Here is a 13,396-nt window from a genome sequence, read left to right on the forward strand (position 1 = left end):
CAGGGCTAAAACAGAAACCTGACTCAAGGAAGGAAGGAAGGAAGGAAGGAAGGAAGGAAGGATGAAAGAGGGAGGGAAGAAGGGAGAGAGGGAGGGAGGGAGGGAAAAGAAGAAAAGATAGGTGTTGGCATTTTTTCTTGTGTTTTGAAATTTGTTTCTCTATTCCAGGCATAAGTGTACATAAGGATTTTGTTATGAGCATGTTCAGGCTGGGCAGAATGCTGTTCATAAAAGTTGGTTCAAATGTGTTATGGACAAGTTCTAGCAAACCTACAAGGAGCAAATAAATGCTACATTATCTGAATGGGTGCTTAGCATAATTTTAAAAGGAAAATCACAGATCTTTCCAACCCACCTTTCATACCCAATGTGTTTGGAGTCTACATTTAGTGTGCTGGCAGAGTACCAGCAATAAGTTGAGAAACCCATAACTGAAACAATAAAAAAAAAGACAGTCATATCTGGTAGCCCCATTGCTAGTCTAATAGCTAATTCTAATTCTAGCTATGTCTAGACTTAAACTATTCTATTAATAAGCAGGGTGTAACCAAAACCTGTCTGCATACATAGTATGTCATTCTTCACAAGTCTCTGTTTAGTCTACGTGTACTGGTAGGAATCTTGCCCCAATGAAGAAGCATATTTAATATTTTTATTTTTAATTGGCCATTAAATAAATATACTGTTTTTAAAAACTTAGCTGGTCAGTGGTGACACATGCCTTTAATCTCATTATTCGGGAAACAGAGACAGGCAGAACTCTTATGAGGCCAGCCTAGTCTACAGAACCAGTTCCAGGACAGCAAGGGCTACACAGAGAAACCCTGGCTGGTGGGAGAAGGCGACACTAATATTAGGTGAATTATCCCTAAGATGTCTTCCATGAGCAATATCTCAGATATATTTATTTACATATTTATATGTGGTTAGATTTTATCTGGTTTGGTTTGGTTTGATTTGATGTGAGGGGGTCTCTGTAGCACAAGGTGGCCTGCAATTCACTGTGTATCTGAAGATGACCTCCAGCTGCTGTTTTTCTCTCCCAAGTACTAGGACTAGAGATGTGTAGCTATGCACCACCACGTCTAGTCTATGAGGAGCTCTAGCTCTAACCCTGGGCTTCATGCATGTCAGGCAAGCACGTTAGCAACTCGGCTGCACCCCTAACCTATTCTGGGTTATTTTGTTGGCGGGCGGGGGGGATTGTTGTTTGTTTGTCTGTTTGCTTTTGAAAGGCCAGGTTTCTCTGTGTAGCCTTGGGTGTCCTAGACTCACTTTGGAGACCAGGCTGCCCTCGAGCTCCCAGAGATCCTCCTGCCTCTGCCTCCCTGAGTGCTGGGATTACAGGTGTGCTCCATCGCGCCCAGCTCTATTCAGTTATTTTTACCGCAGGATGTCCTTATGTACCCTGGGCAGCCTGGAGCTCATGACCCTCTCAGCCTCCAGGGTGCTGGACTAAGGGCATGCTGCCCTACACTCAGTCCATGGGTTCATGCGTATCTATAGCGTCCCCGAACTATCTCTGTCTTGGATTTTTCAAATCCACTCTTTATGGGGAAGCTGAGGCGAATTGCTTGTCTTTCCTCCTAGCTTGGGCATCGAGAGCTCCGGACACCTGCTACCCACGTAGATCAGTGCAGACCCAATGACCAGAGCACTCCAGGTTAGTGCGTGCAAATGTCACCTAAATGAAATCCAGGTAGGAGGACAGCGCAGAAAGGCGTAGCAGCAGTCTGTAAACCTCACTCGCTATGCTTAAACACTCACATTTTTATTAGCAGTTGGCAGCACAAGTGTCTCCAGAAAGACCAGGCAAACTCAAAAGAAAAGAGGATTGGAGGAGGGAAGACTTTGCTGGCATGAAATGAACTGACATCGGGAAATGCATGCTGAGAGCAAACCGTGCCTGCTAACCTGCCACCTCAGAGCTGACAGCTTCTTGTCCTCAGCACTTGGAGATAGGATGGGTCTGAACTCCAGGAAACAGAGAGCAGGGAACATCTGCGTAGGGCTGGAGGCAGGAGCCCACAAGATGGCTCCAGGGTTGCGGGCTATAGCATATCCTCAGAAGAGCTGTGAAAAGTGTTCTAGCATGAAGCCTTGGCCCTTAGAAAGGCTGGACTCACAGCGAGGTTGTCAGGAAGTAGGCACGCAGGTTCCCACTTGGCATGTGTTTGGAGACGTTGATGGACAGCAGCTGGGACCACTGCTGGAAGGTTTGCCTAAACCAGTCACACAGCAAGGGGGCTGGCAGGAAGGAGAATGGTAGCCACTCTGAGTGGATCTGGGTCCACCACAAGCCGATTGGCCAGAAATCGTAACACAGGAAGCTGGTTTACTGCTGCTCTTTACGAAGCAGGGGGACTGGCAGGTAGCCACTGGCTGGCAGATGAAGGAGATTGGAGGTGCCGGTTGGCAGTGAAGTGGCTGGCAGGGGGAGGGCACACAGCAGGTTTGACTGCAAGAACACATACAAGTTAATGGCTGGCAGGAGGCAACCATGCAGGGAACTGACTGGCAGGACTTGAGAACGTAGCAGATGGGTTGATAGCAAACTGGCTTGCGGAGCTGACCTTCGCCTCTGATGGGTTGTGACCCTCCTTGGCAGCAGGTTGGCTGGCATGAGCTAGCCTCACAGCTGGCTGGTAGGCATGGAGTCTCAACGCAGGAAGTTGCTTCAGAGCAGGATGGCTGGCAGGATCCATCATCACAGTAGACTGAGGGGTCACATGCTGCCTGACATGACCCTGAGGTGCAGGCAGGTCCCTGGCTGGAGCTCTGGTGGCAGGGGCTGTTATCACAGCATATTGTGCGACAACCAGAAGACTCCAAATTGGAGGGCTGGTGTGAGGCAGCTGGGTGAGGAGTCCCACCGGTGTCAGTTGCACGGCAGGCTGTGCGTGAACCTATGGGTTGGCAAACAAAACCCACATAAGAAGTTTCTGGGCAGCAGGGTGATGGACAAGAAACAGGTCCAGCACTAACTGGGGCACTGTTGGATCGTTTGCAGTTTTCTTGATGTGTAACCAGTTGCCACGTCCTACTCTGGCAGGAACTGGGCAAACGGATAGCGTTTCTAACGCTGTGACAGTTGGAGCATGTAGAGATGGTGGGCACAGCTGGAACAGCTGCGGGGTTTGCTGGACAACAGCTGTCTGCCATGGCGGTCCTACTAGCCAGGCTGGGAGGCTGCAAGCTCCGTCTGAGTTTGAAAAAGGCATCTGATGCCAAGGGGATTTTATAGTCCTTCCGTGGGGTGTTGGCCCTCACCCACAGCATCTTTCCTTGTTATTGCTCTTATTCATTTGCAATATAAACACCAGAGTAGAGCTTCAGGAGCCCAGGAAGACACCCCCACTCTCAAAAACAGAAAAACACGTCTGTTAAGCTGGGAGTTTTCGTTGCCGAATTTGGATGCACAGATGCCGCTCTGGGATGAGCTGTCTCTTTTTATGGGTTGTTCCTCCGCCTCACCAAAGCAGGCTTTTCCTCACTACCCTCTCATCAGGAGGCCCCTTCCAAGCTAATGCCAGTCTTCCTTCAGGATGTACTTCTGTGCCATCAGATCAGGTGGCACAATGGCAATCTTGGAAGAGAAGGTGTGACAGCAAAGATGCAGAGCACAAAGGCAGTTAGTGGATCCCAAGGATGCTTAAGTGTGACACTCCCCCTCCCACCCCCATCTCTAGAACCTTTGCAACGGCTTTTTGAAACTTAACTTTCAAATTGCTGCCAACAGTTAACGGCTAGAATGGCTTCCATTTATTGCACTTTACCGTGTATGATCAAGCCTTTGGTGGCATCTTTCATTTATTTTTAAAATGACCTTAGCTAGTAAGTGTAATTAGCATCTCTATTTTAAAAGTAACAAGACAAACTGAAATTTTAAATTATGACAAGCAGAATTCAAATCCAGAGTGATCAGTCCCAAAAATCTCTGCTCAATTGGATCTCCTGTGGAAGTGCAGAAAAGAGGAATTGGGGGCTGGGTGGGGATGACTTTCACACAGCCAGGCTGGCCCATGAGCACCATATCCAGGCCCTGTGATGGGGGTCATCTCTCCACTGTGATGTTGGCTCATCAAGCAAGTTGAATGTCTACTTCTATTTAGTAATATTCCCGGGGATGATCTTTTCATTTGGAAATTTAAAATATAAACACTTTGTCAAGCATAGTGGCTCGCCCCTATAACGCTGATTCTTGGGAAGCTGAGGCAGAAAGATTGCTGTAAGTTCAAGCCCAGTATGGCTTTTCAGAGTGAGTTCCAGCTCAGCCTGCACCAGAGTATAAGAAACCTCTCAAAAATGTCTGGGGAAGTAAAAACAAACCTTCAAATATTTCATGAAGGAGTATTAAAACTCATTTTTAAAAAATGAAGACCAATAGCTTGTGAATTCCACAAATACAAAACTTTAACACCCAGAAATCATCTCTGCAAAGCTTCTTGAAGTTCAAGCATTCTCTTCCCGGAGGAATTTGTGACATTCTCTCTGGATCTGTCCCTTTTTTCCCTCTGGGATGAACTGAGTGCTGTGCCACCAATTGGTCCCAGCAGCCCACACAGGAGCACGTCCTGGCCTGGTTCCTGCTGGAGGCGTGCCATGGAATGGAAAGATGATGCTGTGGGATGGCAGGCAAGGCTAGTCTTGACTTCTGGATCTGTAGCTCATTCCGTGGAACAGATTCTCTCATTACCCACATCCTCAAAGCACCGAGGTATCATAAGCTGCCTTGATGTTTCTTAGGTTAACTCAGCTGCCTCAGAGGCAGCTGAAAAAAATCTGGAGACTCTGGAAGGGGCTTGATAAGGGAGAAGCAAGGGAGGAAAGTGCACAGAAAATGGAAGAAGCCATTACAGCTGTTAATTGCTGGCAACAGTTTGAAAGTTAAGTTTCAAAAGGCCAATGTGAAGAGTCTAGAGGGAGGGTTAGGGTTAGGGTTAGGGTTAATCACTCTTGGGATCCACTGACCATGCAATCTTATCGTATTGACCCACCCTCTTCACCCTCTGTTTTAAAAGAAGAGAAACTCCTGATGAGCACCATGTCTGGAATGCATTCATCCTTGTAATTAAAGAGCCCATCTCTACCACGGTCTGTTCTGTCATGGAGTGGATGGCTTCTAGCAACACCCTTCTCATGATGCTCTTTTTTTTTTAATTTTTAAAATTGCAAACATTGGTTCCTCCCCATTACAGAGGCAGCTGCATCTTCTCGTGCAGTGCCAGCCTTGTCCCTTGACATGATGGTGAAGGTCGGAATAAACAGATTTGGTCATATTGGGCGCCTGGTTACCAGGGCTTGCTTCTTATCTGGCAAAGTGGAGATTGTTACCATCAATGACCCCTTCATTGACCTCTGCTACATGGTCTACATGTTCCAGTATAACTCTACCCATGGCAAGTTCTGCAGCACAGTCAAGACTGAGAACAGGAAGCTTGTCATCAACCGGAAGGCCATCACCATCTTCCAGGAAAGAGATCCCACTAACATCAAATGGGGTGACGCTGGTGCCAAGTATGTTGTGGAGTCTACTGGTGTCTTCACCACCATGGAGAAGGCCAGGGCCCACTTGAAGGGTGGGGTCAAGAGGGTCATCATCTCTGCCCCTTCTGCCCCCATGTTTGTGATAGGCATGAACCACGAGAGATATGACAAGTCACTCAAAATTGTCAGCAATGCTTCCTGCACCACCAACTCCTTAGCCCCTCTGGCCAAGGTCATCCATGACAACTTTGGCATAGCAGAAGGACTCATGACCACAGTCTGTGTCATCACTACTTCCCAGAAGACTGTGGATGGGCCCTCTGGAAAGCTGTGGTGTGATGGCAGTGGGGCTGCCCAGAACATCACCCCTGCATCCACTGGTGCTGCTAAGGCTGTGGGCAAGAGCTGAATGGGAAGATCACTGGCATGGCCTTCTATGTTCCATCGTGGATCTGACATGCCAACTGGAGAAACCTGCCGAGTATGATGACATCAAAAATGTCGTAAAGCAGGCATCTGAGGGCCCACTAAAGGGCATCATGGGCTACACTGAGGACCACGTTGTCTCCTGTGACTTTAACAGTGACTCCCACTCTTCCACCTTTGATGCTGGGACTGTCATTGCCCTCAATGACAACTTTGTAAAGTTTATTTCCTGGTATGGCAATGAATACAACTACAGCAACAGGGTGGTGGACCTCATGGCCTTCATGGCCTCCAAGGAGTTAGAAGCCCTGGGCCACCCACCCCCGCAAGGACACAAGAGCAAGAGAGAGGTCCTTGGCTGCTGAGGAGTCCCTGTTCCAACTCAGCCCCTGACACTGAGCATCTCCCCTCACACTTTCCATCCTAGACCCCAGAAAAATAGGATGGGCCCAGAGAGCACTATTCTCTTGAATACCATCAATAAAGTTCACTGCACCTACCAAAAAAAACTGCAGTCATCACACACCCCTATAATTCTGATATCTGGGAACTTGAAGAATATGTTTTACTCTGGAATATGTTTACCTCAAAGATCTTCATCTCCCGAGAGAAATATATTTAGTCTCACCAAATGAGTCAACCAAGCTAAGAAACATTCAAATATTTGAAATATAACATCAATTTCAATTTGAAAAAAAATAAAATTCTGTGCCGAGACACACCAGTCGCATCGATAGAAAGCATCATTTTTTTTAATCTATTTTTCTCCAAGTGATTCTGCTTTTGTTTTCTTTTTTAAAAAAATACCCCAATAGAGAGAAAATTCTATTTTCAACCAACTTAATGTGGATGGCGGCACTGAAGACATCTACGGTGTCATTCAAAGGCATTTCACGACTACATCAAGAAGCATGATGATGGGGTTGGAGAGAGGACTCAACAGGTGACAGTGCTTCCACATAACCTTAAGGACCAGAGTGCAGATGCCACATAAAAAGTCAGCCATGGTCATGGCTGCTTACGACCTCAATATTGTTAGAGCTCGAGACAGATGGCTCACTAGCATTTGGTGGCTGCCAGTCTAGCTTCAGTGGGAGCTCATGTGTCAAGGAAATAAGTCAGAGATTGATAGAGTGGGACAAATGAGGACACCCCTCCCCTGGCTTCAGAGCAAACTCAAACTTGCACTCACACATGCGTATACACTGCATACATTCCCTGCCCTCCCCCTCCATCTCACACAGTGCTCAATAATCATTTTTTGAAATGTACTTTGGACCCAATTTTGTGTTTAAATAATTTGTTACTTATTAGCTGTAACTATCCTGTGTGTGTGTGTGTGTGTGTGTGTGTGTGTGTGTGTGTGTGTACTCTGACTATATATATATATATATATATATATATATATATATATATATATATAATGTTCATATGAGATATATATCTTTGTATCTGTGTGCTTATTTATATGTGCATGTACATCTACACATATATATGTATGGGTTGTCTTTATACTTTACCTACATATGTGATCTTCTAGTGATTATTTATATCAACATCATTATTGGGAATCACCAGTGCTGTACCCTATAGCTATCTCCCATTTCTTTTCACTTAAGCATAGTACTTCACTGTGTTGATTAAACCACATTTTAGTTGTCTCTTCATTGTCACTTGGCTTGTTTGACCTTCAGGTGCTTCATCTTACACAAAGAGGAGGAACCGGGAAGGGAGAAATCATGCCTAGGATGGAGAATGGAATCCCTGACTGACTCCTCTTCTTACTTTTGAAGGAGATAGATTAAGTGCTAATGTCTCTGTATGATACTAACTCCAACACGCATGTGCCGATAAGTTTCGCTATTGACCTTCTCCCTCTGCCACTGTCTAATCTCCGATGGCTGGTTTCACAACTCCCTGCAGGATGCCTGGCAAGACCTGGCTGGTAGGGACCAGGAATTCTGCTTAATGATCCCCAAGGCTCCTCAGCAAATCACTATCCCATCCAAATGTCAACAGTGACAAAGATAAGAAGCCCCGGTCTCTCCTCTCCTGTGCTTGCAATTGTTCATGTTAAGACCTGGGGGACAAGAGACCACCTTCCATTCTGTATGTGACGTAAGGATGTGACTGCTTTGAAGAGATGCTGTGCTTCTGATATAGGAAAGTGACATTTAGATGACAAGTGTCTGTGGGGGTCAGAACATAAAGCTCTCCTACAAGAAACCCCATTGCCCAGCCCTCCTTCCTGTGAGAAAGACTCCTGCATGTTGTTTTCATTTCTTTTTGACCCCCAGAGACATTTGTTTCTTTCAATTTCTCTTATCCAGAACCATGTCTTCTCATTGGGGTCTCCATGCCAAGGCCAGGGAGACTTTCCAAACCCCATTTTCCTTTACGCCCTTGGCCTTCTTAGAGCCAGTCCCTCGATGATTTTACATAAAGTCCTCACGAGCCAAACATCTGTCTAGCACACAAGGCCCTCTGTGGGAAGATCAGTGCCCACTACCCACTCTCAGGGCTCACCTTCCTTCTAAGGACACCTCTGCCCAAGCATTGCCTAGTGAACAGCTTGCTCCCAGCCTGTCCATTTGTATGCACCTTTCTTTCCTAGAGAGCTCCTCCTCTGTACCTGATTAATTCCTATGTGTACCAAAGGATATGAGCCCTCTGCTTTGCGTAAAGGAATATAATAACTGTCTCACTGATATGTGTCACCACACCATTGAGTGATTCCCTCCAAGGCTGGGGACTATGACTCCTGTCATTTCGTTCCTAGAACATAACACTATCCATGCCACTTACCTAGCAGCTCTTCTCTAAGGACCACTGGTTCTCTAATTAGATGGATGATTAGAAGGATGGGTGGGTATGGAAGGAGGGAGGGATGGAGGGAGTAAAGGAGGAGGGGTAGAAAGAAATAAGAACAAGAAGGAAGGAGGCAGAGCGGGGGAAAAGAGAATGAGGGAGGGAGGGATGGAGAGAGGGAGGGAAGAAAGGGTGGGGAAAGGAAAAAAGAAAGTCTACATGGAAGGGAGAAAACAATAAACATTTTGAAAGGAAAGAGAAAAGGAGGGGAAAGTAGAGAAGGAAGAGGACAGAAAGAATAGAAGGGAAGTAAAAAAGAAAGGATGGAAGTAAGGGAGGAAGAATGGAAAAAATAAAGGAGAGAAGAAAGCTGGGAGTGAAGAATCAAAAGAACCTAGTAAACAATAGATGTTTTGAGAGGGAAGGAGAAAGAGAGGATGGATGGGTGGATGGATGGGTGGATGGATGGGTGGATGGATGGATGGATGGATGGTTGGATGGATAAAGAGACTGGTGGAGAGAAGGAGGGATGGATGGAAGGAGGGAGGAATGGATTGAGGCAGGTATGAATGAATTAAAAGAAGGAGAGATCGATAGAAAAGAAAAAGAGGGATGAAAGGGCAAAGAGGGAGGGAGGGTGAGGAAAGGGAGATAGAGAGGGAGGAAGAGGAAATGGGTAATGGAATAGATGGAAGAGTAGAAGGAAGGAAAAGAGGGGTGGGTGGAAGGAGGGCTGGTGGGAGAGCCTTTCTCCAAGACGAAGCATGACTCTACCAAGACTGTCATGTTAAAAAACCAAAACAAAACAAAACAAAAAAGCAAGAGCACTACGTTGCTTCAACTTAGCCGTTTTTATTGCACAATTAAATACATCTCTCTGAAGAGGCCCCCAAGGAACACAATGCATGAGGACAGACAGCACCTTGAGCAGGAAAGAGGCCAGTGATGGGGCAAAGCAGCTGCCCTTGGTGCAGTGGCAACAGAAGACAAGAAATTCCCTTCTCCTTCACCAGGATCACTAGGAGGCTGGCACTTCTGATGAGTTCTCTGACGCATAAGCAAGTGGTGGGTGGCAGTCCAGAAAGAGCAAGATTCTAGCTAAGTTATAATGAGCTGCTGTGCACAGGGCTTTCCTGGTTTCTCTGGATTTTGGCTGTTGCTTTACAGGAACCGGTCGGTAAGCTGGGGCTCGCTTAGCGTTCAGCAGGCTTGCTGGCCGCAGACTGGGGAGCTACAGCCTCACGGGTGATTGGACTGGCTGGTTTGATCTCGGCGGGCTGGCAGGGAGTCTCATCAGAGACCTCAGGCTTGGAGGGTGTTGAGTCAGCACAGTCGGGTTGGCTGGAAGTCGACTTTTTGCACTCGCGCTTAGCGTTGTCCGAATCAGTGCAAGGCTGGCGGGAGCAGACTGGGCGATAGGAGTAAGAAGCCAGGCAGGTGGGGCGGCGCAGGATGGAATAGCAGGAGCGGTAGCAGGCAGGGCGGTAAGTGATGGATGTCACGTATGGCTGTCTGAAGGTGATGGGGCCAGAGCAGATCGGGCGGCAGATGGGGCGGCAGGAAACTGGACTACAAGGCGGCTTGCAGGAACTGGGTATGTAGAAAGTCCGAGGTGGGCAAGCTGGTTGGCAGACGGCAGATGCAGAGGACCCCGGACGACAGCAGACAGGTTGGCAGGATGTGGATGGGCAGGAAGCAGGCTCACAGCAGACAGAACGACACCGTTTGACTATGTAGCAGGAAGGTTGGCATGGGCTGGGCGCACACACTGATGGCAGGCAAGGACTGGGCTCGGAGCAGACGGGTTGGCAGATACTGGAGACACAACCTGAGGAGTCTTGGCAGCTGCTAGAGACACACGGTGCCTCACAAGGGCTCTGAACACAGCACACAGGACGGAGACAAACAGGCTCACACACCAGAGCCATACAAGCAGCTGGCTGACAAACACTGGACTCTGAGCAAGGTGCCTCACAGGGACTGGAGTCACAGCAGACTGGCTGGCAGCTACTGGCTGCAGAGCAGACAGATTGACAACAGCTAGGGGTTGAGCACACTGGCTGGCAGCAAGCAGGCTCACAAATCACAGGCTCACAGATCACTGGTTGGCAGGAAGCAGGCACAGCACAGACAGCTGAGCAACAGCTGGGCTCACAGATCATTGGCTGGCAGCAGCTGGGTTTGCAGAGGACAGGCTGGCAGGGTGTAGGCAAGCAGAGGACTGGCTGGCAGGATGTAGTCTCACAGCACACAGGCTGGCAGCTGCCTACGGAACAAGAAGGCTGGCACATGGTGGCCTCACAGCACACAGGTTGAACGCAGGTGCTCACGGAGCAGGAAGGCTCACAGATGGTGGCCTCACAGCACACAGGTTGACAGCAGCTGCCCACAGAGCAAGAAGGCTCACAGACGGTGGCCTCGCAGCACACAGGTTGAGCACAGCTGTTCACAGAGCAAGAAGGCTCACAAACGGTGGCCTCGCAGCACACTGGCTGGCAGCAACTGCTCACAGAGCATGAAGGCTGACAGCATTGTGAGCCACAGCCGGATGAGCCACAGCTGTCGTTACAAGTCACCAGCTGCCACGTCTGGCTCCGGCAGGAGCTGGGTAGGCAGATGGGTCCTCCACAGCTCACCTCAGTAGAGCAGAGGGAGAAAGCCGGCAGGGAGGGGCATTTCCTAGAACAACAGCAGCCAGACATGGTGGAGGTGCCTCTGCTTCTGGTGAGTGGTGGGAGGTAGTTGCCTGAGTGTGACATCTCACCAAGGCCTTCCCTTTTATACTCCCTCACTAGTGCATGTTGTTTGGGGGGCCCCCCGTGCATCTTTTCCTCATTGTTGCTTGGGCCCTGTTTTCTGGAGGAACATCTTATTATACCAATATTTGTTGATCTAGACGTGTTTGTCTGCCCATAAAGAAGAAGATGCTTATTTACTGTCTTGCTAAATATGGAATCCTCGAAGCTACAAGTAGTATTGGGATGAGCATCATCGCCTTCCGGGATGATGAGCTCTCTGTCCTAGCATCGTGAAGAAGGAAAGAAGAAAGGAGTCTATAATTTAGCTGCCTTCGACCCTTCCACTTCTACTCCTGGCTTAGGCACAGACGTCTACCACAAAGGCACACCGGGAGGGTTGGAGACACATACACACACAGTGAGAAGCTCAGACATGGGAGGGATGTCCAAACTGAACTGTCAGTGGCTACAGTCCACAGCCGTCCTGTGAGGGTCAGATTATTCTCCGCAGTTACAGATGAAGAATTGTGGGGGATGGGGGTAGAGGATGAGAAAGCGTAAGTCACTTGCTGTAGGTTGTTCCCATCCTCTCCCCATATAGGCTTTCAGAAAACTGCTTTTAGGAAAAAAAAAACAGTATCGCATGTATTTATTGTCCATGTGTATACATGTGTGTGTGCACACAAGTATGTGCATGCATGTACCATGCACACCTGTGGAAGTAAGAAGTCAGTTCAGAACTCAATTCTCTCCATTCACCATGTGGGTTCTCGGGGTTGAGCTCAGATCACCTGGTTTGGTGACAAGCACCTTTACCTCGGCTCCGAACCTCAACTTTCTTAACAGACAACATCCATGTCATATATAATAGGCCCAACCGGCGATGCCACCTCCCACCCTGTCCTATTAGCCACCCTACCCAGGAGCCTTTGTTCCACCTGTCCCCGGAAGCTACTGACACAGTTTCTCTGCTTCCCTTCAGGTTTCTCCTTCCAGGTCCATCTCAAGCGACCAGTGGCTCTGCAGAGTGTCCTTGTCACGGAGGCTGACCCAGTGGTTGTGCCCATTCCCAGTGTGCGGCAGGCACCAGGGGATGACGGTGCCAAAGTGCCCGGCTATTCCAGCTCCCACATAGGAAAGACTCATTTTTGAGAGATTTTTTAGATATCTTGAAAGAAAGATACTGAGAAGGAAGATGCTTGCTAAAGCAAGATGGCTTAGTGGGGAAAGGTGACTACCACCAACCTTGACCACCTGAGCTCGATCTTGGGAAGTCACACGGTGGAAGGAGATAGCCAATTCCGGCCAATTGTCCTCTGACTTCCATGCCTATGCCATGTCTCATGCATACCCACACAGAGAGACACACAAAATAAAGAAAAGTAAGAACAGTCATTTTTTTTTAACTTTTATCTTCATTTATTTGGTGCTGAATTGGTTCCAGTGTCCTAAGTTTTTGTTTCTTCAGGGCTTTTTTCCCCTGGGATCTTTTTTTTTTTTTTTTTTTTTTTTCCTTCTGTGCAACCTCCTCTTCTGGCTTTGGAACAATTTGTTCCTCTTCAGTGAGGATAATCTCACCGTGGCAGGGGGAGCCTCACGTGTGGGTTATTCAGGCGGTGCACTCTGTAAATTCGTCAGGGAATCTTAGGTGCTTTGCTCATTGGATGTGTCAATGACTAGAGAGTCGACGTCTAAGCCCTGACATTCTGCATTACTCTCTACGTTTTTAACTGCATGCAGCAAAAATTCAGAACTCTTTTCTGGCTGCCAACCCTGTGTCCAGCCCCACTGTTAGGCCTGGGCATACTCCCGACCCCGTCATTATACTGCTGGAATGGCACACGTGGCTTCTTTAAAGTGGCATCTTTCAGATACTTGGGGCTGCTTTGGATATGTGTACCCTTGGTGAGCTAGACAGTTTAATGGGTATTTGTAGG

At 48.0% G+C, this 13,396-nt stretch overlaps 2 protein-coding genes and 1 pseudogene across 2 annotated transcripts; 1 reads left to right on the forward strand and 2 right to left on the reverse strand.

The window, feature by feature from the left end:
- Nucleotides 1–1,759: 1,759 nt before the first annotated feature.
- LOC127199861 (keratin-associated protein 29-1-like) lies at nt 1,760–3,195 on the reverse strand. Its single transcript, XM_051157850.1, has one exon. The coding sequence runs from the start codon at nt 3,160–3,162 to the stop codon at nt 2,137–2,139; it is 1,026 nt and encodes a 341-aa protein (XP_051013807.1). The 5' UTR covers nt 3,163–3,195; the 3' UTR covers nt 1,760–2,136.
- A 2,050-nt stretch (nt 3,196–5,245) lies between these two features.
- LOC127200617 (glyceraldehyde-3-phosphate dehydrogenase-like) lies at nt 5,246–6,907 on the forward strand (annotated as a pseudogene).
- A 2,994-nt stretch (nt 6,908–9,901) lies between these two features.
- On the reverse strand, nt 9,902–11,486 carry LOC127199862 (keratin-associated protein 16-1-like). Its single transcript, XM_051157851.1, has one exon. It carries the CDS (start codon nt 11,478–11,480, stop codon nt 9,915–9,917), a length of 1,566 nt encoding a protein of 521 aa, XP_051013808.1. The 5' UTR covers nt 11,481–11,486; the 3' UTR covers nt 9,902–9,914.
- Nucleotides 11,487–13,396: the final 1,910 nt, after the last annotated feature.

Source organism: Acomys russatus, chromosome 16, assembly GCF_903995435.1.
Source record: "Acomys russatus chromosome 16, mAcoRus1.1, whole genome shotgun sequence".
NCBI lineage: Eukaryota > Metazoa > Chordata > Mammalia > Rodentia > Muridae > Acomys > Acomys russatus.

Excerpts from the sequence above, each read along its gene's own strand:
- LOC127199861 (XM_051157850.1), bottom strand. The coding sequence starts at position 3,162 with ATGGCAGACAGCTGTTGTCCAGCAAACCCCGCAGCTGTTCCAGCTGTG.
- LOC127199862 (XM_051157851.1), bottom strand. The coding sequence starts at position 11,480 with ATGTCACACTCAGGCAACTACCTCCCACCACTCACCAGAAGCAGAGGC.